This window comes from Dysidea avara, chromosome 15 (genome assembly GCF_963678975.1).
Source record: "Dysidea avara chromosome 15, odDysAvar1.4, whole genome shotgun sequence".
Classification (NCBI taxonomy): Eukaryota; Metazoa; Porifera; class Demospongiae; order Dictyoceratida; family Dysideidae; genus Dysidea; species Dysidea avara.
The window spans coordinates 2445656-2473400 of record NC_089286.1 but is presented as its reverse complement, the minus strand read 5'-3'; the positions used below and the strand labels follow the sequence as shown (position 1 = coordinate 2473400).

General features: G+C 38.9%; 3 protein-coding genes and 1 pseudogene across 11 annotated transcripts; 2 read left to right on the top strand and 2 right to left on the bottom strand.

Moving 5' to 3' along the window:
* The first annotated feature begins 4042 nt into the window (after positions 1-4042).
* LOC136245195 (uncharacterized) lies at positions 4043-6168 on the top strand (annotated as a pseudogene).
* A 9-nt stretch (positions 6169-6177) lies between these two features.
* Positions 6178-12584, bottom strand: LOC136246085 (uncharacterized). Of its 8 annotated transcripts, none has more exons than XM_066037533.1 (17): positions 11656-12584; positions 11459-11577; positions 11265-11409; positions 11006-11150; positions 10830-10955; positions 10747-10782; positions 10664-10693; positions 10586-10612; positions 10502-10531; positions 9696-9725; positions 9593-9646; positions 9502-9543; positions 9411-9449; positions 6572-6613; positions 6486-6524; positions 6383-6436; positions 6178-6327 (listed from the first exon to the last, which is right to left on the bottom strand). In XM_066037533.1, exons 6-17 carry the CDS (start codon positions 10770-10772, stop codon positions 6276-6278), a joined length of 465 nt encoding a protein of 154 aa, XP_065893605.1. In that variant the 5' UTR covers positions 10773-10782; positions 10830-10955; positions 11006-11150; positions 11265-11409; positions 11459-11577; positions 11656-12584; the 3' UTR covers positions 6178-6275. The 8 variants fall into 8 exon arrangements, with proteins under 8 accessions (XP_065893605.1, XP_065893604.1, XP_065893603.1 ...); XM_066037532.1 differs by having other exon boundaries at positions 9502-9546; positions 11656-12407; XM_066037531.1 differs by having other exon boundaries at positions 6572-6616; positions 11656-12403.
* A 684-nt stretch (positions 12585-13268) lies between these two features.
* LOC136246083 (uncharacterized) lies at positions 13269-19506 on the bottom strand. 2 transcript variants are annotated; one of them, XM_066037526.1, is made up of 4 exons: positions 15303-19506; positions 15125-15255; positions 14542-14600; positions 13269-14489 (listed from the first exon to the last, which is right to left on the bottom strand). In XM_066037526.1, exon 1 carries the CDS (start codon positions 19482-19484, stop codon positions 18207-18209), a length of 1278 nt encoding a protein of 425 aa, XP_065893598.1. In that variant the 5' UTR covers positions 19485-19506; the 3' UTR covers positions 13269-14489; positions 14542-14600; positions 15125-15255; positions 15303-18206. The 2 variants fall into 2 exon arrangements, with proteins under 2 accessions (XP_065893598.1, XP_065893599.1); XM_066037527.1 differs by having other exon boundaries at positions 15191-15255.
* On the top strand, positions 15192-18189 carry LOC136246084 (mitogen-activated protein kinase kinase kinase 7-like). The gene is made up of 2 exons (XM_066037528.1): positions 15192-15588; positions 17050-18189. The coding sequence occupies exons 1-2, from the start codon at positions 15483-15485 to the stop codon at positions 18111-18113; spliced, it is 1170 nt and encodes a 389-aa protein (XP_065893600.1). The 5' UTR covers positions 15192-15482; the 3' UTR covers positions 18114-18189.
* Positions 19507-27745: the final 8239 nt, after the last annotated feature.

Sequence of the window (27745 nt, the reverse complement as noted above, 5' to 3'; positions counted from 1 at the left end):
ATTCGTTCAACAGCCTTCTTATTCGTGGGTTTTTGCATATCTCGTACTGCCTTCACTTTCATGGGATCAGGGCGCAGGCCTTCGCGGGGGAGTAGGTGACCCATGTATGCCACCTCTCGTAGGCGCAACTTCAGCTTCTTTTTATTAAGTTTGAGATTCTGCTCCCTTGCCCTTTGCAGTAACTTGCGAAGATTCTCATCATGGTCTCTCATGTACTCATTTTCTGACTCTCCACACCCATAAACCAAGATATCATCGGCAAGGACTTCCACACCCGGTAGGTTCTGTGCTATCAGGTGCATCCGTCATTAGAATTCTTCCGGTGCAGACGAGATTCCGAAGGGCATTCGTTTGTAACAATATCGTCCAAAGGGAGTCCAAAATGTGGTCAGATAAGAGCTTGCCTCATCCAGCCTGACTTGATGGAATCCATCTTTGGCATCTAGAGTAAGCCACCGATGTTCGGCCACCAGGTGTTTTCGGACGCCAGTACACAGAAACTACGGAATCTATCAAGTTGAATTTTGCATCATTATTGCCTTAGGCCATCACCATCCAGCACACCAACTTTTGTAGAATTCCATCAAGGACTGTGGGTTTGGCGAGCCATTAGGTGGTTGTCCGAATCGCATGTAGTTTTGGCCAAAAGTATGAATTTACGGACTGTAGTTCGCAAAGCTTATCAGATGCACAGATCTTAATGCAACTTGGTATCTAGTAAGGGTAGTCACCTAAGGTTCAGCATACCAAATATTAGCTAATTACTCAAAGCCACACCCGAATAATCGCTGAATGTATGAGAGCATGTAAACATTGGACATTTATGCTACACAAAATTGCAGCTTCTGGTGGATTTTATTAGCCAATTCAGACGTGATCAACTGCTCTACGCTACCAAACAGTAAACTAAATCATTTTAAGCATTTAATATAGTCTTATGCACGAGCAGCCGGACCTAGAACAGCTGATACAAAGCTCAGCATAGACTAGGTGCTGTTCAAGCACAAAAACTGTTAAAAGTATAAACTTACGACGAAAAATTACATACCTACTAGATCAACAAAAACATTCATTTGCTCCAACCATATATAAATGAAAGAACATGCTCTTACCGTATAGCAGGTTTCTTTCGAGGTAACTTTATTTCACTTTTTATATTATTGCGGATTGAAATTTTTGTGAACGCATAGCAACGCGAAAATATCAATATTTGAAAATTTTGATTGTTTGTTGTTTAATTACTGTATCTTACTTTTAATAGGTTGAAGAACTATAAAGGATACAGATAATGGCCTTTTAGACGCTAACTGCACATGTCTATGCGTTCCAATCGCGTAACTGTACCACGTGAGGTGTAAACCTGAGGATGATACGGAGAATGTGTATAAACAATCTGTTTGTATCAATTAATTATATCGAATTTATAATATTTATCAAGCTTGTTATACAGTGCTACACGAATCCTACGCCGTAGTTATAACGGCATTTGAATCGTCTGATCACGTGATTACTGGATTCCATGGTGATCTACATCAGTCCTCGTGATGGATGAAACTTGCTTCCGATCGTGTGTGCGCGGTTTCCATGTATATTCTGCGGTTTGGAATCCAACAATTGGAGAAGTATTACCTTGTAGGAGGGAACCAACAAATGTAACTGACCGTTATGCTGCAGCCGTATTGGATAGTGGTACTATTGTTGGACATTTACCAAGGAAGTACTCTAAGATTTTTTCTTTATTTATAAGGCGTGGGGGCATTATTACTTGTGAAATAACAGGGAGGCGAAGATACTCTAGAGATCTTGTGCAGGGAGGAATGGAAATACCATGCAAGTTAACCCTGCAGAGTATATATAAAGAAGTAAAGAAATTCAGAATGTTGGCAGCTAGAAGGAAAAAACAAAGAATCTAAAAACCTACGTTATTATGGTTATTGATGTGGACATCATAATTATATATTATGTGCAATGTATGTACCTCAATGAAATTTACCACGACGAATTAATCACACGTATACATGTTTCATGGATATATTCTACATGTAAGCACTGAAATACAGTAATAGAGCAGCCACATTACACGTTATAAAAAGATGGTCATTTTCAGCTGATATTTTCAACCTGCTAGGTCGCTTGCTACAACCAACATCATCTATTTGCTGTGACATTGTGAAAACTTCTTTTATGACATTTATGGTGAATACATGTTTAGTAATAAAAAAACAGTGGACAAGTTTGTAGTCATTCATCATCTGAAATGATCACAGTATCAGGGCTTTCTTCATCATCACTGGTAACCGTATTATCTGTGTTGTCATCTTCATCACTGTACACATCTCGTACATTTAGTGTACCACAACATCTGTCTACATGTAGCAGCTCTTCATACTCATCATCAGACTCTGACTCTGTGTAGTTTTCTATCTCATTGGTCAAATCTACTGTGATGCCTAGTGCGTCAGTGATACCAGCAGCCTTAAAGCCATTGGTCAAAATGGCTGGGTGACTTTCCAGGTAATTAATTGCATCCACCAGCCATTTACCTCCTAAGGATTTCATTCTAGCTGCTGATGTATCTACTGGCTCAAACTCTGCTCTTGTGTCTTCATCACTGGAATCACTGCTAGACCCAGTACTATCCTCATCATCTCTCTCATCGTCACTTGATTTGCTTTCTTCACAAGAAACATCATCATCAGAAGAATCACTCCTCCAAGTCTCATCACTTTCTTCACTGCTGCTCTCAGTATTTTTGGAGGTGTGCATTTCTTTCTGTTGCTGAGCTTGTGAAGGAGCCTGTACAGCTTCATTACCATCCTGTACTTGTTGTGAGACTTGCTTGGCATACCATGTTGTGAACTGCTTTCTTAAAAAGGTCTTGATAGATTTGTTCACAGATAGATCCATCGGCTGAAGCCGATCTGTGCAGTTGACTGGTATTAGTGCTGATTGAATGTTGTTTTGCTCTAACTCATCTAGTACCTTCTTAGTGATTTGGCCTTTGAAATTATCAAAAATGGCCATGGCTGCTTGCTGTGATACCTGTAACTCCTGACGAACAGACTCAACATAAGGGACAATCACCTCTTCGATATACTCTATCATAGTATTCTCATTAGACCAGTGATTGGCACTGTGTGTAATGTTCCAATCATCTGGAAAGTTGTATACAGCATGACACCTTTTTGTTTTACCACCATAAATTAATTGTACAGGTAACACCTCTCCATCTAGGTTACCACACAATACGGTTGTGATTTGCCGCTTGTCATTTAACCCAGCAATTTCCACCCTCTTCTTCCCCTTCTCTTCCATAGTCCAGGTAGGGCATGGCACAAGATTTAGGCCCGTCTGGTCCCAGTTGAAAATCAAACGAGACGGAATTTTCACCACTTCAAAATCTTTGATGGTTACTTTCTGCTTGGTTGATCCTTTCCTCTTAGTAAAATTCATTCTGGACAACAAAGACTTTGCCCAAGTGTTTGTCAGCTTTACATGGCCGCCATTTTCTGCAAGTCTGGTACTATCCAAAGCCAAAAGAATGCCTTCAGCAGCTGCTTGTACAACCAATGCAGTTACAGCAGTACCACGTTCACAAAGATTACGAATATACTGTTGCACTGCCATATCTATTTTCTCACCCAACAGTAAAGGCTTTCCTCGTTTCTTTGGCGGAAGCGATTTAAGTGGTTTGTTTTGCACTTTTCGCTTTCTTGTCAGGCGTCCTTCTTTCTGCTTGTAGGCCTTCAACATACTTCGGACTGTACTTTCATTCACCTTTTTACCCAGTCGCCTGGTAAATCGTGCAGCTGTGGATTTCACACCAATTCTGCTAGCTTTCCAACCTATCTCTGTTCTTAGTTCTTTGGAATAGGTATTATACTTGCCACGCCGTTTGGTACGCCTCTTCACTTCCAAAACCTTTTCCACCTGTCGGTTAGCGGATAATATCGCTCGTCTTGAAACTCTCTCAGAAAGATCTCCATCAGGATCAGGTAGAGTAGAAGAGTGTGCAGCCCTTGCAAAATAGTTTAGAATGGACATGGGTCACTTGTCTTTGTGAACTGGCACCTGACACCATCTATGGCAACACACAGCACGTGTATGCCTTAACGCGTCAGCAATAATTTGTTTGATATTTTATTATAAACTGCAGTAATTTTTGAGATTGATATTTTCACGTTTTCTTCCTTGCGCGAAAATTACAATCCTGCAGAAAAAAACCGCTATACGGTATATTAGAAATGTAGTCTAGGTCTCATGGTCTTTGTTATACGGTGTATGTTTAGACGAGCAGTTCAGTCGGGAGCAACTGTAGTTTTCTTGCTTCTAAACAGCTTAATAAGCAAATAGGTGAGTGATTTTAGGCCATAAGCGTAATTCTATGTGTTCATGTGCTTTCTTTTGTTAAGAACCATTTTGGGCGGGTTTAGCTAGGCATGTATGGGCCAGCCAGCAGTGGTGGGTGTATGCGTGTTCATCAGGCCTTGCGTAGGTCTAATTTCAGTTTACTGTTGAGTCTGAATAAAAGTATATAGAAATAGTCTATTGTGGAGTGTTATAACTTAAAAGCGGGTATGCCATAGTGTTTGCACGTGATCAAACTATCCTAAACTACACTCTACACCCTTAACTGAGGTGAAGGGATTTTATTAAAGCATCTTCATGGATACTGCAACTTCTAGCTAGTACTGTACAAAGCTAAGCAGCCCACTTGTATAAGTGACCGAATTTAATAGAGTCACACTAACAAGGTAGGCTTGTACACTGTCACTGTAGTACAGTACTAGCTATAAGTTGCAGTATCCATGAAGATGCTTTAATATCCCTTCACCTTAAGGGTGTAGAGTGTAGCTGAGATTGTTTTAGGATGAATTTAGCAATTGTGCATTCCAATTAAGGCTCGCCGTCGATCCATTGTGTACACCGCAGAGTTGCTGCAAGACTTAGGTATCTCAACACACAGCAAGAAGAGGAGCTTGTACACTTTCTGTTAGAGTGTGCTTCAATTGGATATCCAAAGAGTCGTCAAGAAGTGATTGGTATGGTGCGGCGTCTATTAAGTGACTGTGGGATTGAAAAAAAACTGTGACACATGGTTGGTGGGAATCGTTTTGCCACCGTCATCCTAATGTAGCATTGCGTGCTACCGCCTCCTTATCCCTTTCCAGAGCTAAAGCGTCAGACACTACTGTTATTAACAAATATTATGATCTTCTTGAAAGCACCATGGATTTATATGACCTTCGTGATAAACCTTGCCAGCTGTTTAACATTGACGAAACTGGTATGCCTCTTAATCCCAAACCTTTAAAAATGGTTTGTGGCACAGGATCAAAGAATCCGGCTTGAATATGCTCGGGTAACAAGTCTCAAATTACTATAGTCGGATGTGTCAATGCTGCAGGCTACTGTATTCCTCCTATGGTCATCTATGGTCGCAAAGCTATCAGTGCTGCGTTGGTGGAAAATGAAATTCCTGGTACAATCTATGGGTTGTATTCCAAAGGTTGGATTGATCAAGACCTGTTTGATCAGTGGTTTGACCACTTTTTGTGCTATACTCCATCGACTAGACCACTACTTTTATTGATGGATGGACATTCCGCACACTATTGTCCAAGTGTTATTCACCGTGCTTCTGAAAATGAAGTGGTGCTGATGGCTTTGCCACCTAATACAACGCATTTAACACAACCTTTGGATAAAGGTATATACGGGCCTCTAAAAGTTGAGTGGAGGAAAGTATGTCATGATTATATTGTTCAAAACCCTGGAAAACTGATTACGCTATACAATTTTTCTCCTTTATTTTCAAAAGCTTGGAGGATGAAAAGCATGACAACTATAAATATTATGGCTGGGTTTAGCACTACAGGAATTTTCCCACACAGGAAATCCAGAACAAAGGTACGCCATCAGAATCATTCCGTACATAACGCTTTCTCGTTGCAGCACGCCGAGCCGTTCCAACGCTTCCCGCTTGTCCGTTCCTTCGACGAGAATGGGACACCTTTCAGCACGGAAAGCCGTTCCAGCGTCAGTGGTACTATTGTGTCCATTGTTGAGAAATTCCGTGTCCACTGTACAGCAACTGCCACAGCACTCCCGTTCTGGTGTTCAATGTTTACGATCGTATACGAAAAACAATTACTCCGTTTTACGTAATTATTTAAATTTAATGGAATTCAGTAATTATAACTGCAAATCAAATATATACATAAAGCAAATCAAATATTTACATCACTGAAATGAGTTAGTAATCGTAAATTGTTCTATGCGCTTTGATCATCGTCAAGCAAACCTGGAATGTCACCTGCATCCAACCTACAGTAAACATATACAGTGATAATAAGTTTGCCGAGTGTAAATACATAAATACCTGTAAGAACTAGTAGCACTTGTAAGGGTATCATCACTGTCCAGCTGAACATTGCTATTTTGCAAAAAGTATCATGAACGTTCAATAAACAGGTTTGTATTACCTTGAAGAATGTTGTCCGAATGTTGGAAACATCAATTCCCTATAAGATAAACACACTGAACTAATCTGTGATCATATGCCACTTACGAAGACATAGAACGAGGCGTCGAATGAGGTGTTGAACGACATCTGCTGCATAAAAAGGAAAAAGTAAGCATATAAACAGACTTGTACAGTATGCCCAAATAGTTAACCCCCAGGATGGCATCGAGGTTAGGTGTATCCAATCTCTGTGTGTTTACTGAGGGCCTTCTACGTGTTCTATGAATATCCTGTACATTGTGCAATAGAAGGAAATGGGTCACCAGTCAATTTTGCTTTGTCTTGTGCCATGTGAGCTACCACTAAGTAACGATAATGTTACAAAGAGTGGCAGGAGATACTATATAATTATGGCTATGTAGACAGCAATAGTGGAAGCTCTCTTTAAGGTTACGGGATACCGTAAAATACCTGCACACACGCGTGACCATCTACAGGGATTTTTCTACTGTACAGCAATGTATCACCCTACTACGTACTTGAAGTGCAGTTTTATACTGCATTCACCTTTGAAGCTATTTACCGAGAGTGTTAGCCATAGAGAATCCACTAGGGCATGTCACAACAATGAAAATCTTCTAGCCAAAAATCGTCGTACTTGAACCCTATTTCATTTATTTACTAATTCGTAATAATAACCTTGAGAGACAGACGAGAGCTTTTTCTAATTGATTACACCATTGTTCCAGCGCAAGTCGTTATGGTAGATGCTGAAGCCATTCTGATATTTATAAAATTTGTGCTCAGCCACTCGAAGGTGATATTCAAAAATTGGCTCGTTGGTCCCTAGACATTAACTTATTTTAGTGATCTCAACCACTAAAATAAGAGCAGCGACATGGACAATCGAAAATTTTGGCTAGAAAATTCACCGTTCACCAGTCTCCTATTTCTATGATGTCACTAAAACCACACACAAATATGTGCGCCACAGAGACTTCGCGCAAAACACAAATCCTCTATATAATGAAGCAATTTCTACTCTACTTACTTTACCACTACTTCCAGTATCCCGTAACCTTAAGTACATTTTTGGACTAGTGCTGATTCAATGAAAAGCTATGTGCCACTCTGCAAGAGCAGTTGTACTATAACATGGTAACAGGACTGGCTGCCCTAGTGTGGTACGTACTCTACCCTAGTGTGGTACGTAATCTACCGTAGTGTGGTACGTACTCTACCCTAGTGTGGTACGTAATCTACCGTAGTGTGGAACGTACTCTATCCTAGTGTGGTACATACTATAGTACGTTCACGTTGAGCTGGAACCTGAAAATCAGCGAAAAATTAAAAGTCGATTTTTTCTCAAGTCAAATAACATTTCAGCCAACCAGGTGATTGGTGATGGCAGTTAAGTTGTCAACAACAGACAGAAGTGGTTTGACTACAAAACAAGTTTGGGAAAGGGCCGTAATGGAACCTGCACTTTTAAGGGTTTACCCATAGGAAATGTATGGGGGAAATTTTGATTGGCTGTAAATGTTGTGTTAAGCATTCGAATCAACCAATTTCGAAATATTTTTAGCGGCAAGGAGTACTACAAATGAGCCAAATTTCAAGATCTTGTGTAATTGCATTCATGAGTTATTAAATGTTTTTGAGGATCCAGCTCAACGTGAACGTACTATAGAGTTGCACAGTTAATTGGATCGGCTATCGGTTATTGGCTGTATATTGACCTTGTTTTTCAATATCAGGTGTGGTAGTAGCAATTGGCATTGGCACACAAGTAATAAGATGTATTCCCAGCAGGTAGGTAAACATGAACATAAACATGGCTGTATGGGGATTGATTTAACATAATAGTTATACTATGGTCCATGAGGGGTTATCCCGATATATAAGCCCAAGCGACAGCAATTGACAATTTACGTCAATCTACACATATACCACCAAAATCAATTACTACATTAAATTCGGTATTTTCAGAAAGCCACAACGGTACCTGAAAAATACCTTTTAACTACTAACAACTAAATACCTTTTAACTACTAACAACTAAATACCTTTTAACTACTAACAACTAAATACCTTTTAACTACTAACAACTAAATACCTTTTAACTACTAACAACTAAATACCTTTTAACTACTAACAACTAAATACCTTTTAACTACTAACAACTAAATACCTTTTAACTACTAACAACTAAATACCTCCCAACCCTTGTACACGTCACAAATTGTGACCGGGCCTGTGAAAACAGGGCATGTGGGTACAAGTACACCCATCACATTGTTGGTCACATCTCAGTCTTGGAAATGGATATTTAGATTCTGTAACTTGCATCACAACCCTTTGGCCTCTGAAATAATAAATAAAACGGTTGCATGATACGTGAACGCCACTATAGTGGCTCTTACATATGCATGCATTCAAAGACACGCATCTCATAAACGAAATATCCTATTCATGAATGGATTTCACCATGTTACTCCTTGGTAAACACCCAACAATTTGAGTGTTATTTGGAAGTGTTAGAAGAATTGAGTGCAAAGTTACTTTTCTACCTAAAATATGGGACAGAAGAAGCAAGCAAAGGTTAGTAACTGTTACATATTATTGTAGATCTATGAATAGGGAATGCTTTAACGTCAACCACATTGGAATAGGTGGTTCTGTCATGGAGTAACAATGGCTAGAGTTTTGTGTCGATAATGCATAATTATGTAAAATTTATTTCGTTCTTAATAACCAAAGCCACTATAGTGGCGTTCGGGATCAAAGGGTTAAACGCTTGTTACATGTGGAAAACTTTACTGCTATAGCATAATGGTATACAACATTATGAACGATTGAAATGTGAAAAAGTAGGCAAAATCCTGTTCCCACATGCCCTGTTTTCACAGGCACAGTCACAATTACAAAATCACCGCTTCCTTACCGGCTGGGAGTTACTGCATTACTCTGACTAACAGCACTCCTATATTTGTAAGAAACAATATCTCGTGAAATATTTAATTTCTTTTACTCACCGAATTGGTGTTACTGTACTACTTCGATTAACTGTACTACTCCTACTGTATTTGTAACAATTTAAATGTTCTAATCATTAATAAAGCTTACCCTGAACTGTGTGTATGCCTATTGTGGTCATATGGAATTGCCATCTGAGGTGTTCTGTAGTGGAGCAATCGTATCATGTGGTAATAAGATACAAATTTCCTACCTGGGTACTGACTCATAGTTACTATGGCTCCTACAGGAAACATAAGAATCAGTACAAAGCATTCATCTATTTCTAGAATCCCTTATACATTGGCTAAATAACAGCAAACAAAAAAATTTTACAGACATACAGGAGATGGTGCACAAATCTTGCCCACAAAATCTATAAGGTTTATGCAAAGAGATTGCGGCGTGTTCACATGTAACCAGTGGATCATGGAGCCAAAATTGGTTGGCCAATACATTAATGTTGGTAAGTGGTTCAATAGCAAAATGTGGCTGACTAAACTAAGTTTGAATGGCCATCGTCCAATGACCAACTGTTATTTTGTACTCTGTAACGTAAAACTCTAACTAGAATTAAGATCAATGAATAGAATTCGGTTAGTTGTTAGGTTACTCATGACCTTAGCACTTGATTACGTAAGCCGTCGTAAATAGTGTTGCACCGATTATCGGTTTAATAATCGGAAATCGGTTTATCGGCCACATTTTTGCAATATCGGTATCGGTAATTATTAGCTGATTAATCGGCCAATTAAATTTTACAGAACTTGATGGTATTTTTTCAAAAAATAGTATTAAAACAGTGTTTTTAAAATGGTAATTTTGTCAAATGTATGTGGAATTTTGGTAAACATAAACATCGGATCAGTTATCGGTATCGGCCATTATATGAATTTCAATATCGGTTAATCGGATAATCGGCAAAATGTCTTATCGGTGCATCACTAGTCGTAAAGCCCTGCACTCAAATTTGAGGTAATGGAATCTACTTTGTCACCTTTTTGTGCATTTGTAACATACCTGTGCTGCTCTTCTCTAGTATACTGACTCCTACCATTATTAAGGGTCCAATGTTATTCACTTATAATATTCATGGTTACAAACCGCTGAATGGTGCTGCTCTGTTCATTCCTACACATGTACAAGTATATGCAATGCACTTATAACAAATAATATTAGTACCTCCATTGCACACTATTACCAGGTGGTGTTCTGAAAGAAATTTGGTGTTCATTGTTGGCAAACAACAAGAAAATGTATCTTGCCTGTTAGTAGAGCTATGAGGAGCCATCACTGGATGACTGTAGAGGAACTATATATTATGGTATACAATTTTAGTTTATCTTACCTGTTAGGTGGTTCCACACCAGAAGGACTCCTACAGGTTCATTCAACATATAAGATAATCATCATGTAAAAATGTAACGCATACCCTCCAAAGGATCTGGCACTGCCACTTCTGCTCAGGTATGCCCTTATGGACAAAAGAGGCAATTGTCAGTAAATTTCAGGTATTTTACGCACCCATTGATTGCCCACTTCACTGGATTGCGTGGTATTGGTGTAGTTGAAGGAGTGCTAGCAACTCTCTCTTTACTAGTAAACTGGCCAGGTCTTCTATTACTACTGTTATACCGCTGGTCCAACACTTCTTTTGCTTCCCTTAAAGCTTGAAGAAAATTAGCAATAATTATACACATGTCCATTGACGTAAAATTTTCTATTTGCTAGGTGTTACTGTGACAGTTTAGTTAATAGTTAGACAATATACAAGCCTACATACTTTCAGATTGCCAGGGTATATGGTGCTGCCTTATGACTCCAGTTGTCTCATCTTCGCTTTCCTCTGTCATATATACCGCAGCTAACTCACCCCACATTCTCTCTTCTCTGTCCGTCTCTGTATACTTCCCTCTTCTTTTGTACAGCTAAAGAAGGAAAACTGAAAAATTCAGCAAGATAATGAATTAAACATACTCCAGTTTGGTAGCTCTTCCTTTTCTTCTTTTTCAAATTTTTTTGTACCTGCTCTCTTCTTTCCGGCCTACTATCATTATAAACCCTGCGACGGGATTCATAACAGCGATGAGCCCCACCTACACATATACATAATAGAAGTGTGCACACATCTAGAGCATATAGAGCCTTAACAACATGTATGCACACTTCATTACCTTACTTCATTCTGAGCAAGTATGAAGGCAACTATTTTGAATTTCTTAACAACCACAAGTCATGATGGGCACATCTCAACAGGCCATCGGTGTGGCAAATGTCGGAAGTACCACATCAAAAATAAACGTTACCCATGCTGAAACAAAACAACATGCAAGACATTCACTGAAAAACAAAACACAGAATTTAGTGACCACATGTCAAGATGGGCGCATCTCAACAATTTGCTGTCATCAGGTGGGTGCACCCGTACAAGCAAAGGTCTAAACAAAGAAAAAAACATACACTTATAACATCACATCTACACAATAAAGAAACAGGGAATTTAGTGACCACATGTCAAGATGGGCGCATCTCAACAATTTGCTGTCATCAGGTGGGTGCACCCGTACGAGCAAAGGTCTAAACAAAGAAAAAAACATTCACTTATAACATCACATACTACACAATAAAGAAACAGGGAATTTAGTGACCACATGTCAAGATGGGCGCATCTCAACAATTTGCTGTCATCAGGTGGGTGCACCCGTACGAGCAAAGGTCTAAACAAAGAAAAAAACATTCACTTCTAACATCACATACTACACAATAAAGAAACAGGGAATTTAGTGACCACATGTCAAGATGGGCGCATCTCAACAATTTGCTGTCATCAGGTGGGTGCACCCGTACGAGCAAAGGTCTAAACAAAGAAAAAAACATTCACTTCTAACATCACATACTACACAATAAAGAAACAGGGAATTTAGTGACCACATGTCAAGATGGGCGCATCTCAACAATTTGCTGTCATCAGGTGGGTGCACCCGTACGAGCAAAGGTCTAAACAAAGAAAAAAACATTCACTTATAACATCACATACTACACAATAAAGAAACAGGGAATTTAGTGACCACATGTCAAGATGGGCGCATCTCAACAATTTGCTGTCATCAGGTGGGTGCACCCGTACGAGCAAAGGTCTAAACAAAGAAAAAAACATTCACTTCTAACATCACATACTACACAATAAAGAAACAGGGAATTTAGTGACCACATGTCAAGATGGGCGCATCTCAACAATTTGCTGTCATCAGGTGGGTGCACCCGTACGAGCAAAGGTCTAAACAAAGAAAAAAACATTCACTTCTAACATCACATACTACACAATAAAGAAACAGGGAATTTAGTGACCACATGTCAAGATGGGCGCATCTCAACAATTTGCTGTCATCAGGTGGGTGCACCCGTACGAGCAAAGGTCTAAACAAAGAAAAAAACATTCACTTCTAACATCACATACTACACAATAAAGAAACAGGGAATTTAGTGACCACATGTCAAGATGGGCGCATCTCAACAATTTGCTGTCATCAGGTGGGTGCACCCGTACGAGCAAAGGTCTAAACAAAGAAAAAAACATTCACTTCTAACATCACATACTACACAATAAAGAAACAGGGAATTTAGTGACCACATGTCAAGATGGGCGCATCTCAACAATTTGCTGTCATCAGGTGGGTGCACCCGTACGAGCAAAGGTCTAAACAAAGAAAAAAACATTCACTTCTAACATCACATACTACACAATAAAGAAACAGGGAATTTAGTGACCGCATGTCAAGATGGGCGCATCTCAACAATTTGCTGTCATCAGGTGGGTGCACCCGTACGAGCAAAGGTCTAAACAAAGAAAAAAACATTCACTTCTAACATCACATACTACACAATAAAGAAACAGGGAATTTAGTGACCACATGTCAAGATGGGCGCATCTCAACAATTTGCTGTCATCAGGTGGGTGCACCCGTACGAGCAAAGGTCTAAACAAAGAAAAAAACATTCACTTCTAACATCACATACTACACAATAAAGAAACAGGGAATTTAGTGACCACATGTCAAGATGGGCGCATCTCAACAATTTGCTGTCATCAGGTGGGTGCACCCGTACGAGCAAAGGTCTAAACAAAGAAAAAAACATTCACTTCTAACATCACATACTACACAATAAAGAAACAGGGAATTTAGTGACCACATGTCAAGATGGGCGCATCTCAACAATTTGCTGTCATCAGGTGGGTGCACCCGTACGAGCAAAGGTCTAAACAAAGAAAAAAACATTCACTTATAACATCACATACTACACAATAAAGAAACAGGGAATTTAGTGACCACATGTCAAGATGGGCGCATCTCAACAATTTGCTGTCATCAGGTGGGTGCACCCGTACGAGCAAAGGTCTAAACAAAGAAAAAAACATTCACTTATAACATCACATACTACACAATAAAGAAACAGGGAATTTAGTGACCACATGTCAAGATGGGCGCATCTCAACAATTTGCTGTCATCAGGTGGGTGCACCCGTACGAGCAAAGGTCTAAACAAAGAAAAAAACATTCACTTATAACATCACATACTACACAATAAAGAAACAGGGAATTTAGTGACCACATGTCAAGATGGGCGCATCTCAACAATTTGCTATCATCAGGTGGGTGCACCCGTACGAGCAAAGGTCTAAACAAAGAAAAAAACATTCACTTATAACATCACATACTACACAATAAAGAAACAGGGAATTTAGTGACCACATGTCAAGATGGGCGCATCTCAACAATTTGCTGTCATCAGGTGGGTGCACCCATACAAGCAAATTAAGGTCAACAAAACTAATACCACATAATATATACTACACAACAAAATAAACATGACCACATGCCAGCACTATGACAAACAGCCCATAAACCACAGACGTCGGATTTCTTTGCTAGTATAGGTGTTCCCCTCCCTGGACTGTATCTGCTCAACTAGTAACTCGGTGACAGAGGTGTTATGAGAACTTCTAAAACTGTAATGACACAATTATATAAACTATATAACTACTACAGCACAATCCTTACCATTCGGTGTTATTATAACCATTCTGATCCATACTATTATGGAGTTGATGCACAATTCGCTATAAGAAATTAATTACAATGTTAAGCAACACAGAGCATAAATATGCAAGTTACAGTACAGATTTAATGCAAGGTCGTACTTACATGCAAGTTATGGTAATCACGACTATACTCTAACTCCAGTGCTCAAATTTATCATTCGCTCATATTACTTGTGATGGAGCAAACCCTTATGTACCATCTACCACACATGAGTTATGATGGCAAAGAATTCTTCAGTCTAGCACTCCAGTAAATTTCCACTCATCAGCGTGATTATTGCTGTCTTATTTATGGTACAACGAGCACTGACTGGTGGTTTGATTGCACATGCCAGCAAGAATGTTATTGTAACAAAATACGACATGTCCAAAGCTAATAGCACCTAACCGAGCCATAATATTATCGCATACACATAATCCCTTTTCAATTTCATATCTGTAAGTGTCGTAGCATTAAACCTGTATGTACACACTGTAGCATGAACTGTACTTGTACATTGCTGCTCACAAGTTAAAGCCACAAACACACAATTACAACTTACTGAAAGACCATCAGGTAACTTGTTCATACTCTTAGATTTGCTGATGGAGCCATTACCAGCTCGAACCTGTTCAACATCTTCCTTCAGCACTGCCATTTCGGACCTCATCTTCTTGACGTCATCGCTAATGTCTTGAAAGATAAGCATAGCTGACTGGTACTCTTGCTGGTTTACATACTGCTCGAGATTGTCATGCTGGGGATTACCGTCAAATCTACCACCATTAAATTCGTATCTTTCATCAGTTGCTGTCGAAACACTGCCGTAGAATTGCGCGGACATCTTGTACACGAGGTGATCACGTGAGTTTCTTTTCTGCTCTTTATCTAGAGTTCGGTGACAGGGTGGTGACAGGGTGATGTCCGAGGTGATGTCGCAGTGTCCAGCAATACGTGTACAGAATAAAAAAAGGCCAACTGCAGAAGACGAAGGTTCTGATGACTTAGACGGAAATGTGACTGATGGTCAGTTAAGTTACTATTTATAGCTACTGTTGAGTTTGTAAAGATCAGCTCAGTAGTAGTGCTGTGAGACGAGAGTTATGTCTTATTCGGTTAGGCCACTTTGGTGTTGTTTCCAGGATCCTTGAACAAGAACTTTACTCACTTAGCTCCAATCTGGACCTGGTGGCCTGGTGCTAATAGGGGAAGTAGCCCACCCAGCTGTAATATCAATGGGTACCTGGTGTAAACTGTGAAAAACAACTTTAAATTCCATGTCTCGTTTCGATATCACAGGCAAGGGTTCTGCCTCATGTGAAGTAAAATTGCCCCCTAAAGGGTAAATTGCTGGCCCTACTCTAGAGAATTTCCAGCACTAAATCCTTGCACTCGAGTTGGTGGGCGTGGCTACTTAGTGTGTGTATATATGTTGAGGGTTCAGCTGGCCTTCCCAGTGGAGTTCTACAACTGGAAAACAGTGGCATAGCCAGCCATCCATATTAACCAGAGTTTTGTTGTTTCGTATAAGCAACATGCAGGTTAACCTGAAATCCAACTGTACTATGGATTGCTAGATTGACTTCCAATAACATGGGCTTACTTTGGGATTACCCCTTCTATGCCATTCATTAGTGCTGAACCAACCGGATCGGTTATTGGAAAAATCATACTGTATGGCTCCAAATTTTCATACCATAAAATTTTCGTAAAATGTCTTATTTTTATGAGTATGTAAATTTTCGTAAAAATAAATTGTTAATTTCAAGCACTTTACGCTTTAAAAAAATCGTCAGGTATTAATCAGGATAGAGTAGCACACGCCAGGTTCCCTTTTTGTGCTGAAAGGCTGAGGAAATCCCGTAGGCATGCTGCTCAGTTTCATGCAAGCATACCTCGCTTATTTAAAGGCGTGGCACCCATTTTACTAGCGTCTCACGGATAAATCAGTGCCATAACTACTTTTAATTAGCAATTTTAATACTCCCGAAGAGCAAGACAACATTACATTACATTTGGGCATTGCCATACTTTTGATACACGTCGCTGCTACCATTGGTGAGCTACAACACACTGAACATTTAAAACCGGCTTTTCTCAATACTTTAGAAAGGGTGATAAGACCCTTTTTCCCAGACTGGGTCACATATGTCACCCACTTGTTTTTTGTATGGTGGCACTATAACAGGTATATAGCTAATACATGAATTCATGCTCACTAAACGGCACTGAATACCTTGGTTTCTTGTGCTGCAGCACTAAAAATTGTGGATACATTAGCTGAAATATAGGCAGCAAGGTTTATCAGCTTGGAAATTAATAGAGTAATACCCACTAAAGATAGTTTATTAGTTAGACATCTGAGTGCAATTGTGAAATCAGCATTTAACATTATAGTATGGATTGTTTTGTTTGTTTTGACCGGTACTTATTCTTGCAAAGATAACAGAACCATGCAAAAATGTTAAATTTGTTGTATGTTTGCAGGGAAACGTCCACGAATTAGAAGAGCAAATACAGTTGCAGAGAAACAGAAGATGAAAAGGGACAGGAAGGCTAGAAAGCGACAGAGAAAAAAGTGTGGTGCTGCAGAAGTTGTTAAACAGTTATATCAAGCCAAGTTAGATCATGACAAGACCAAGAATCAGTTGGCATTCAATCAAAAGCTTGCTCAACTTTATTGGGATCGTTGGCGGCATGAAGTACAAGAAAGGAAATGCCGTCGAGTATTACCCTTACGTGTAAATCTACCGGTTATACCAAGGTCTTCTTTACATGACACTGAGAAAGGTGTGGTTGGTCGTGGATCTTTTGGTGTGGTGAAGCATATGATGTATAGGGGCATTGATGTTGCTGTTAAGACATTTGACAGTGATTGTAGCAATGATTCTGTAATATGTGAGGCCAGCTTCCTATCAAAATTGCAGCACCCAAACTTGCCACTGTTTTTTGGGTGCAACACAGTTGAACAACCTCCGTACATCGTTGTGCAATTTTATGGAATTTGTGGTAAATCTATTACCATACATAAAGAGCTGGCATCACCTATTTACATTACTACTGTGGAAGAATGGCTTCTGTTGTGTAAGCAGCTTTCTGAAACAGTAAAATATCTACACGATGCAGTACATTGTCTACACAATGACATCAAGAGTGACAATGTTCTTTTAACTGATGGACAGGTCACCAACCAAAGCAGCGGGAATTATAGTGTGGTCCTCATTGATTTTAACAAGGCCACCAGACTTAGTGATGGGAAGCAATATACCTTATCCCCATATGAGAAGACACTTCACTACACACACCACCCACACTTGGCACCAGAGGTTATTGAAGGTACTTCAAAACAAACATGTGCCAGTGACATGTTTGCTGTGGGAAGACTACTTAAGCAAATAGCCAAAAGGATGCAACATAATACAAGTGACGATACTGCAGTGTGGAGTAGATTGCAATCAATAGCATCACATTGTACTTCCCAACATGCCGAATCAAGGCCTTCTGCTGAATTTCTTGCTGATGATATCAAGAAACTTTTAACCATCACATAATATAGCATTAATATTACATTATGAAGCAGCAAACCATAAATAAAGTAAAATGAACATGTGATATTTAGCCATATAATTGTCACATTAAGTATACTACATACAAAACTTCATAGAGACAGGAGATGCTATTAAAACACGTTCAGTTATTTCTCCGAAGTCAATCGGTAACTCACCACTGGCACACCTAAATGCTATGCGTTGAATTGGCATAAAACAACACCCATCTTCAACTTCATTTAATGTTGACGACACTATAGCGGACTTGCCAAACCAGTTATAAAGCGGGTGTTTCTGTTTCCAAGTCACATAACAGAACAAATGTGTCTTATCTGTGTTGTTATAATCTAACTTAATAGAGTGTTTTAGAAAATACTTGATAATTCCTGCTCGGCAAGCAGAGTAATCAATGTTGGAAAGAGAACTTCCACTTCCAGGCCAATAGGCCATTATAACTTCTCCAGATCCCAACAGCTCATCTCCTAGTAAAACTTTTTTGTAATGCATGTACAGTAATGAAAAATGTGTTGTAGTTTGTCTGGGATAAAGCTGACCATACACTTGTTGCAACTGGCTGACCTCTACCCTAGATAGCACCTTTTCGCCCATTGGTGGAAGGGGTTTAATGTATGTTGACTGCATGAATTCAAATGAAATTGATGTTAAGTCTACAACTGTGGAAAGTCTTACCAAACTCAGCACGTCAGCATGGTCAGTACAGCCTTCTGTTTCGTGTATTGAGCCTCTACTCTGGTCCGAATCAAGCAGTAACACATCACTAAACACGTTGTCTTGTGTAGATAATCGTTTAATTTTCTGATGCCTTACAAACTTTAACATGATTTGTTCCTCGATGTTTTTATTATTGGTGTGGTAAGTGCCAAGCATACCATTTAGTCTTTCAAAAGCAAAGGCCCAAAAAGCATGTATAGGGCCAAAGTTTAGAAAGCAATCCTTAAGGTGCATGTGAAGATGTTGGTTGGGAGAACAAGGATGACTGCCATAGAGCCTTTGAAAAGTTCTACAAAAAAGAACCAGATAATTATCAGCCTGGGATACTGCATCTAGTGATATAATGCGTATAAGCATCAGTCGACAAGCATTAACAAATATCAGCCAGCAATTCAGATCTTCGGTTTGTAGAACTCCTTTTAATACAATCGGCGAAATTATTGTGGTCCACGTACGCCATTGATCAGCAGTAAACCCAGAAAATGTACTCGCGATCTTAATGGGTATACGGCCTACATCATAAGGAAACTTAAGGAGGGCAGCTTTCTCCTGTATTACCTGCAGATCTTGCTGTGTTAACCTATCAGTCTTGATCCAAATTGACATTACATGCTTGGCTGTGCCAAGCAGCAAGTTGTGCATCGGGTCTATCGCCACAAACGATACTGGATCAAACAAAGGCAGATCAATTAGAACCGATTATCTTATACCAGTACTGGACTCTAGATATTCACGAGCTGACTTGGTTTGACACTTTAACCACTCTGAACATACATTCTTGTGATGATCTTTGGTACGCATTTCCCAGTCACTCCTGTTGTATCCGGAAAAATCAGGTTTTCTTCCGAATGATTCAGTAGGAAATTCTTTAAGGCATTTATTACAGCCAAAACGAGCAGAATGGCCCAAAAATCCACATAGCTTTCTAGTGGCTGGTATATCACAGACAACACTTCCAATACAGAGTCTGACATAAACACTTTTCAGAAAGGGATGTTTTGTCGGTATCATCCAACCTTTATAGGCATCATTAAGTTCTTTCACCAGTGGAGCAACAAAAGAATTCATTGTCAATTTTGGTTCCTTTGGCCCAGGAATTATCCCACACAATATAATGTTCTCTATTTTGTACCGCATGTTCCTTGGCAGATTAAGCACTACCAAATACAGCACACCAACAGAATACTTAGTTCTAGTGAAAGGTTGGAACCAATCTGTGTTCAGCGATAGCAGCAAATTTCCTGGGAATTTGAGGAAATTAGAAAACTTGTCTGAATTAAAATCTCGCCATATAGCTCCATCATACACATCTGCCAATATATCAACTGGAACAGTTTCACATCTTTTTCGCCAGTGGTCACAGATAGTCAAAAAACTTGGATTAGCTACTAAATCAGTGATCGCAATTTTTAGACTTTGGTACGGAAATGTTTTCAGTGGCACATAACGAGTCTTTCCAGAGTCCCGCACTTTTATTTCCTTTAGCAGTGGTGCATTACAAGGTACTCGCTGATCTCTGTGAGGGTGATTAGGGAATGCAACAGATCTGCACTTAAGTGGTCCTCTAGTTGTTACACATTCATCATAGTTATAAATGGAGCTGCATGATGTGCAAACAACAAAAACATTGAGATTGTGTGCATCAAGCCCTACATACTTCAGTAGTCCATTATAAGAATTAGGTACCTGATCACAAGCATCATTGAGATCAGCATAGTTGAGCTGGCCACTTAACAAATGAAGCAATTTTTTTACAACTACCATCATAGCTTTAATAGCAGAATCGGAAACACGAAAAATCATCTGCCACATAATTAGTTGCAAAAAGAATAACTTCACAATGGGATTACTAGGATTCTCCTGACTTATAGGATTTCGGTGTACCCCAATGGTTCCAATATCACACTTCTTGGTAAGCTTCTTCCTGAAACAACACACACACCCAGCTGTAAATCCATTATAATGACATTGCATACATAAACAAATTATAGTGCTGGGTAATTGTTGATATAATGTATAGCTAAACAAAGAAGGCAATCCACGAAATTATAGAATAGCATGAAAAGCATGAATATTAATTCGAACAAGTCGATATGCTACTTCTAAAACCAGGTGCCATGCAGTCAGCTTTCTATTAGCAGAATTTTTAAAATATATATTGTATTATAACTTAAGTTTTGGTAATTATTTATTTCTAATTCATGAAAGTTAATTTTCGTAATTCAATGAATTACGTGGCTATGCACTGGCTAGCAACATTTCTTAAATAAAATATTTAACTAACATCTTACGTACAGAAGTATCCTCTAAACCATTTAATAGCTTGACTAAACTGTTGTTTTTACAAAATTCTCTCGACAAAGCCTCTTTTCTGCTATCACTGTTGGAAGGGATACTCCCCCTTTCAACTAAGGAATTCGTTATATCTGGTACCCTAGGAGGCCAGCTGTGTTGTTTCAAGGCTACTAGACATCCACTGAAGCCCTTTAGGAAAGGCCTTTACTGTGCCCTTTTAAACTCGTTTCACCCGTATTTCAAACCGGCAAGTATTAACAGTCTTAACCTAAAGCTTAGAGGTATAATACAGGCTATATATGGCTGTTGTTTACAACATAAAGGCTGTTTTCAGCAAACAAAGTTTTGCTCGTGTGGGTGCGGAAAGACAAACAAATATACAAATACACAAACAGACATACAAACACACACACTTTTTAGGAAACAATTTCAGTACACCAGGCACACGCCCACAGCTAGTCTTCGGTCGGCTGTGGGCGTGCGCCTGATTAAAACTGTATCATGATATTAAGCCTTTACACCATTGTTAGTGGATGTAACACTTCCAAATGGCTACTAAACAATTGTATTGATGAACCATGCACTTGTTTCTTGACAGTAAATAATATGGATAGAATAGAGATATGACTTTGCTTACAAGCAAGATGATTTCCCAAATAAAAGAGCATGAAGTATTGAGTATAATTATGCACTATAACTCTATAGTTATCATAAACACGTTACAGCATCATGCACTCTGCACATACATATATATACCTCTAAGCATTCATCATCATCTTCTGATTCAAAAAACTCTTCATCTTCACTAGCCATATAAGATCCATCTATAATAAAATAATCTAGCTGAACGGTGCATGTACTTGGCAATGATTGAGTACTTCAACCTTCAACTATACTGTAGCATGCAATAACAAAGAAAAACAAAAGTTTAAAGGATTGTTGAAGAAAACAAACAAGCAAAGACTGCTTAAATGGTAAAACTGGCTCACCACTGCTGACCCAGTGATCCAGATACCAATCAAGGCAGATATGACCTGGATTACTAAAGTGGAGATGCGCATAGAAGTCACAGCCTGGCCGATGTACGACACTTTGTGGTGAGTAGACTCAATTTCAATGCTGATGGTAATTAATGTAGACCACAAATGCATATTTTGACTCAATCAAAATGTTGCCTCAGGGATCACTGGGTCAAAATAGGGATTTGTAATTAACATTAATTACCACCTCAGCGATCCTTTCTTGTTCGTTGTTCGTTGGTTTCTTTCCCTTGTTTGAAAATTTATTCTTTTGTATCAGTTTTGCTAATTAATACACTTTTTCTCAATCCATTTATGGAAAGTAAACACACACCACACACTGCACAGATGAACACATGTAGCTATGCCATGCAAATTATTGCACATGTAGGAAACATGGATATAGTCATAAAGAGCCATGTGACCTGGAAGTAAAAGTTGTATTACTATTAAAAACCAGGTGCCATGCAAGATTTAGTTGCTAAGATGGTAGCGTTCTGCATTGAATGGCTAATGTAACACACCGTAAAAAAATTGCTAATCAAATAATGTATATTGTAATTCACGGAATAAAATAATGTATTTTGTAATTCACAAATTACATGAAACATGTTGCTATGGATGCATATTTTAATCAGACTATTTTTAACACGCGCCACACAGAACTACGTATCTTCTTAACTGTAATTATTCTTTAATTTTCATTCACGTAAGTACATGCAAGTCACACTCACTTTCAAAATGAGCACGTAAACACCTACGTACTGGGAGCATATACGAGGCCTACTGCCATGTTTTTCAGTATGCAGAACAACTAGAAGGTTTATTAGGAAGCCAGTCTCGAAGTCTGAGGAGAGTAGCTATGGCCCAGTTTTAAACCCGGAAAAGAAACCACCTTTGAGCCAGGTGCAATACTTGATTACTGGCTGCTGTAAAAGTTTGCTCACGTATGGGTGCAGAAAGCAAAACAAACACATACATAGGTACATATAATGCACACACACATTTTGGGAAACCATTTTAGCGCCTGCCCACAGGCCGGTTATATATGTGCACTTAACATTTCCGACTACAAAGTCATTATAACAATCCAGATGACAGTACCAGACAGTCTGGCACTGCATGCACAAGTATATCACAACATTCCATATAGTTAGGGTAGTTATTAGAAGATGTTCTATCTGTTAGTGGTGACCCTGATAAATTAAGGCAGCTACACATGTGGAATAGCTTTTAATTAGCCATGTGTAGCAACGTCTTTGTAATTAGGCCACAAAAACTTACTTACCCTCCTGACAACGTGCGGGCAGACGGGCAGGTATTTATTATTGACTAGATAAATAATAACAGTTATTTTGGCCTTGGGAGGACAGCATCAGATAATGCTACTTTTCATCTCCACACCTGTATTATATAGAGCATACATGAGTACCGTATACGCTGAATATTTGGCGAGCGTAAACTTTGGCTATTTGGAAGAAACAGCGTATTGGCGGACATTTAGTTTGGCGAATTGTACAAACAATCTACCAAGCAAACTAAGACAATGGAAAGCTAACTGCTGTTGGCGGTCAATTAAATTGGCGGTCGATGCTAATTTCGCCAAACCGCCAAATTAAAATCACCGCCAAATATTCAGCGTATACGGTATGTGCTTTATTTATTTACTATGCAAAAAACCTCAAATATGAGTATGTTTGCATATACAATTTGTTCAGTTTGTCTGTAAACGTGTCTAAGTTAGGGGAGGTAACCACATCGGCTGGCAGAGTTCCAATCACGGATGGCGGCAGGTAGGAAAGAGTGTTGGAAAGAATTAATTCTTGTTTGGATTTGTCTGAATCTTAGTTGATGGCCTCTTGTAGATGTTTCAGAGGGTAATAGATAAGAGTTGAAGTCAATTTCTACTAAATTGTTGAGAATTTTGTAAAACATTATCAATCTGGACAAATTTCTTCTATTTTGTAACCTATTACAGTCCAATTTATGTAGCAGCTCAATGGCTAGGGGGAATATTTCTTGCCCAAGGAAACAATAGTAGTATAAAGACCCAGCCAAGAATTGACAAACCTAGGCATCAACCAGGCTGATGCCCAGACAACTGGGCTAAGATCACCTCAAGCCCTTGTCTTCACGACGACAATTTATACAGCACAGCTAGTGTAGTGCACTACGATAAACCGAGAAGAATTACATAAATTCTTCAACTAGACTATTGGCTGACAGAAATTTGCGCATACATCAATACTTGGACACGAAATTAGTTATGAAACTGAACAAACCTTCCGGTGTGGATTCATGCATCTCCTCGTCCATGTCTCCCATAGCAGGTTCGACGCTGTCCATATTAAACGTACTATCCTGTAACTCCGGCTGGGCGGGACGTAATGGCTTAGTGCTGTTGGATTTCCACCTCCTTAATCGAACCTTGCTCCATTCACGTTTTTGCTCATCGTAAAACTGTTGCTTGTGGCGGTAAAATGTTGTATTAGGAACAACAAGTTGGCAATGGGGGCAGTATTTGTCCCTGTTCCTCGACGATTCAGAAGTCGCAGACTCTTGATTACCACATTGCACGGTCTGAGGTTCAGCCATCTATGATCAGCCTTAATAAATTATATTATGCGCTTTAAAGGCTGTATGCGCGTAATCCTCAGCTAATCATAATGGAAGAACGGAGAAACGTGATAGTTCAGGGAAACTGGTAGGACAATAGCACGGATATCGATACTACCTGTGACAATGGGAACCAGGAACAATGCACGAATTTCACCGTGCAAGCGTAAAGAACGGTAAGTGAAGAATGTACGTACTTGTGTTGATAATCTCCTGTGCCAACTGATAGAAATAAAGTGATTTCCAAGTTGGAAGCATCCATGTGTACTCCAACAAAACAACCCAGCAAGCTGTCATATTTGCCATTGCTGACACCTGTTCCTTCACCACCCAGAAAAACAAGCAGTAAAAAATGCATTGTTTTTTCAGAATTAGAAATACAGCTGTTTCTTGAGAGACATGAGGAGGGATATGATGGTGGGGATGAGCGGTACAAAATTTGGCTGGAAACATACCACTTAGGAGCAGCACTGCAAGGCGTATATAAACTCTAATACAAGTAACATGTTATTAGTTGTCTTTATGGTATGTATTATCAGTTTGAAAGCTTTATGTTATATTTTTATTTGTAAGTAAAGTGTGCCATCAATGTACGGTCACCAGGTAGCTTTGGATGCCAGCTGCAGCACGCTGAAATATAATCCACTGTATTAACTTGCATTCTGCATCATTATTACCTTAGACTCTCACCATACAGCATACAAAGTTTTTGTAGAATTTCATTAGGACTTGGTTTGGTGAGCAGCTCACAAAGTGCACAACAGCTCAGTATTTAGCACAGGTAACCATCCAAATGTATGAGTGTGTGTAGCAGGGATGGATCAAAAGGGACCCAAATTTAGTTGTAAATATGTGGTAACAAGTTTATGATGTAGCCACAGCTATGTATAGAATAGCCATGTCTGACGTTCGTCGGTAACTCCATAGCTATAGCTGCAACCAGGCAAACGTATGTCTAGTAAAAATGCATAATAATGATTGCTCTATTAGAGTAGTTGACTGCTTTATCAGAATAATGAAATTAAAGTGCAGATCACTACATTTTTCACTCCTGCCTATTCTCAAGGGTACAGTGCTACGTTATGATCAATTTTTCCCATTCAAGAGTTTAAATGTTTTCATGGCTGCCTATCTATTGTAAGGCAACCATTTATTTCATATTATTATACAATTTTACATGTAACAGCATCTTGTAAATTTAAGAGTAAATTAACCAACATCAAAGCTAATTAATTGATGTATGACATACATATTTGTAACTGCACCAATGTCTTTGTGCACCATACTCTTTTTGAGGTATTGCACAACACAATAAATAAAGTAAATCATATTGAGGATATATTGTGGTCTTCTGACAATCTGCAGCTGCACAGCTATAGTGAGAAAAGTCAGAACTGCTGATAGTAGCCTACATTGCTTATTAAAGTAATCATGCATGATACAGTACAAATTTTGAAGCATTGTGCATTAATTATAAGTGACTGCTCACTATAAAATATTTGCATGCTTTAGTTTGTTAGGCACTGAGGATAAGTTGCCCATTACCAACTGATTAATTACTATCACATCTTTGTATGCAATATTTATTTTAATTGTAGTATCTCTTGCAAATGTCTTACCTTGACATCAAGATGTCTGAGCTAAAAGAAACTATAATGCATATATAATGAATGATTTAACAGAACTCCGCCTGTTTCTGTAGATAATTCATTTACTGGTAGTTAGGCTATAATACATTCCTATAATGCACAGATACAAATATTTACACAAATTTTGCAGTAGCTGGTTTGTTACAAAAAATGAATAGTTCAGTATTCTCTTCTTAAATCTTCTATACATTATATATGTGCTATTCTCAGTATGGAATTTCTATGACCTTAAAAATAGCTTATAATTATATCAAAATCAATATTTCATGCATGGCATGGACAAAGGCCATGCATGACATTCCCACAAACTTTAGACTATTATAGTATAACGTTCTAGGTCATTAATTAAAAGATATTCGGATAAAACAGTCAAGCATGAAGTTTCAACTATACTCTAATAGAACAATCACTAATAGCTACAAAAAATTTCTGTACTTTATCAATTAACTTTTATTTTGAGGGAATAAGTTAGCAAAAGGGGTTTAATTTAATTGCTGTCAGGGGCGGATCTAGGATTTTTGAAAGGGGGTTTCCAGAGGTACACATCTGGAGGATTTGATTGACTGTTCTATTAGAGTATCTCGATCTTATAAAAGTTTGCTGGATAGCTATTGCTTAATGTTTGGACAGCTGTTCTGAAGCAAGCCCATCCTAGAGGGGTTTTTGGAAACCTCAGAAACCCCCCTCCACCCCTAAAACCGCCCCTGGCTGTATAGCAGTCCTGACTTCTCAAAATCAAATAGCTAGCTGTGCAGCTGCAGATCGTCATAAGACTACAATAAACACTTAATATAATTTATTTTGTTGTTTGCTAGCATAAAACAGGTGAACACATCTAAATTTGCTCATAAATCCACCAAAAGTTGTATAGTTTCGTGTAGAATAGATGTCCGATGTTTGATTGCTCTACACGCGATAATATATTCAACGATTGCTCGGGCGTGGCTTTGAGTAATTAGCTAATATTTGGTATGCTGAACCTTAGGTGACTACTCTTACTAATTACCAAGTTGCATTGAGATCTGTGCATTTACTGGGCTTTGCGAGCTACAGTCCGAAAATTCATACTTTTGGCCAAAACTGCATGCGATTCGGACAACCACTTAGTGGTAGGCCAAACCCACAGTCCTTGATGGAATTCTACAAAACTTGGTGTGCTGGATGGTGATGGTCTAAGGTAATAACAATGCAAAATTCAACTTGATAGTGGGCGTCCGAAAACACCTGGTGGCCGAACATCGGTGGCTTACTCTAGTACTGAGAAGACTCGTGCATTTGCTAGTTGAGGCAAAATTTCATCTAAGGTAGGGATTGGGTGTGTAGG

Excerpts from the sequence above, each read along its gene's own strand:
- LOC136246084 (XM_066037528.1), top strand. The coding sequence starts at position 15,483 with ATGTCCGAGGTGATGTCGCAGTGTCCAGCAATACGTGTACAGAATAAA. Across the intron at positions 15,589-17,049 it reads AGACGGAAATGTGACTGATG|GGAAACGTCCACGAATTAGA; the intron begins GTCAGTTAAGTT and ends GTATGTTTGCAG.
- LOC136246085 (XM_066037529.1), bottom strand. The coding sequence starts at position 10,772 with ATGGCTCCTCATAGCTCTACTAACAG. Across the intron at positions 10,694-10,746 it reads CCTCATAGCTCTACTAACAG|AACACCACCTGGTAATAGTG; the intron begins GCAAGATACATT and ends AATTTCTTTCAG. Across the intron at positions 10,613-10,663 it reads GGTAATAGTGTGCAATGGAG|GAATGAACAGAGCAGCACCA; the intron begins GTACTAATATTA and ends GTACATGTGTAG.
- LOC136246083 (XM_066037526.1), bottom strand. The coding sequence starts at position 19,484 with ATGCACAACTTGCTGCTTGGCACAGCCAAGCATGTAATGTCAATTTGG.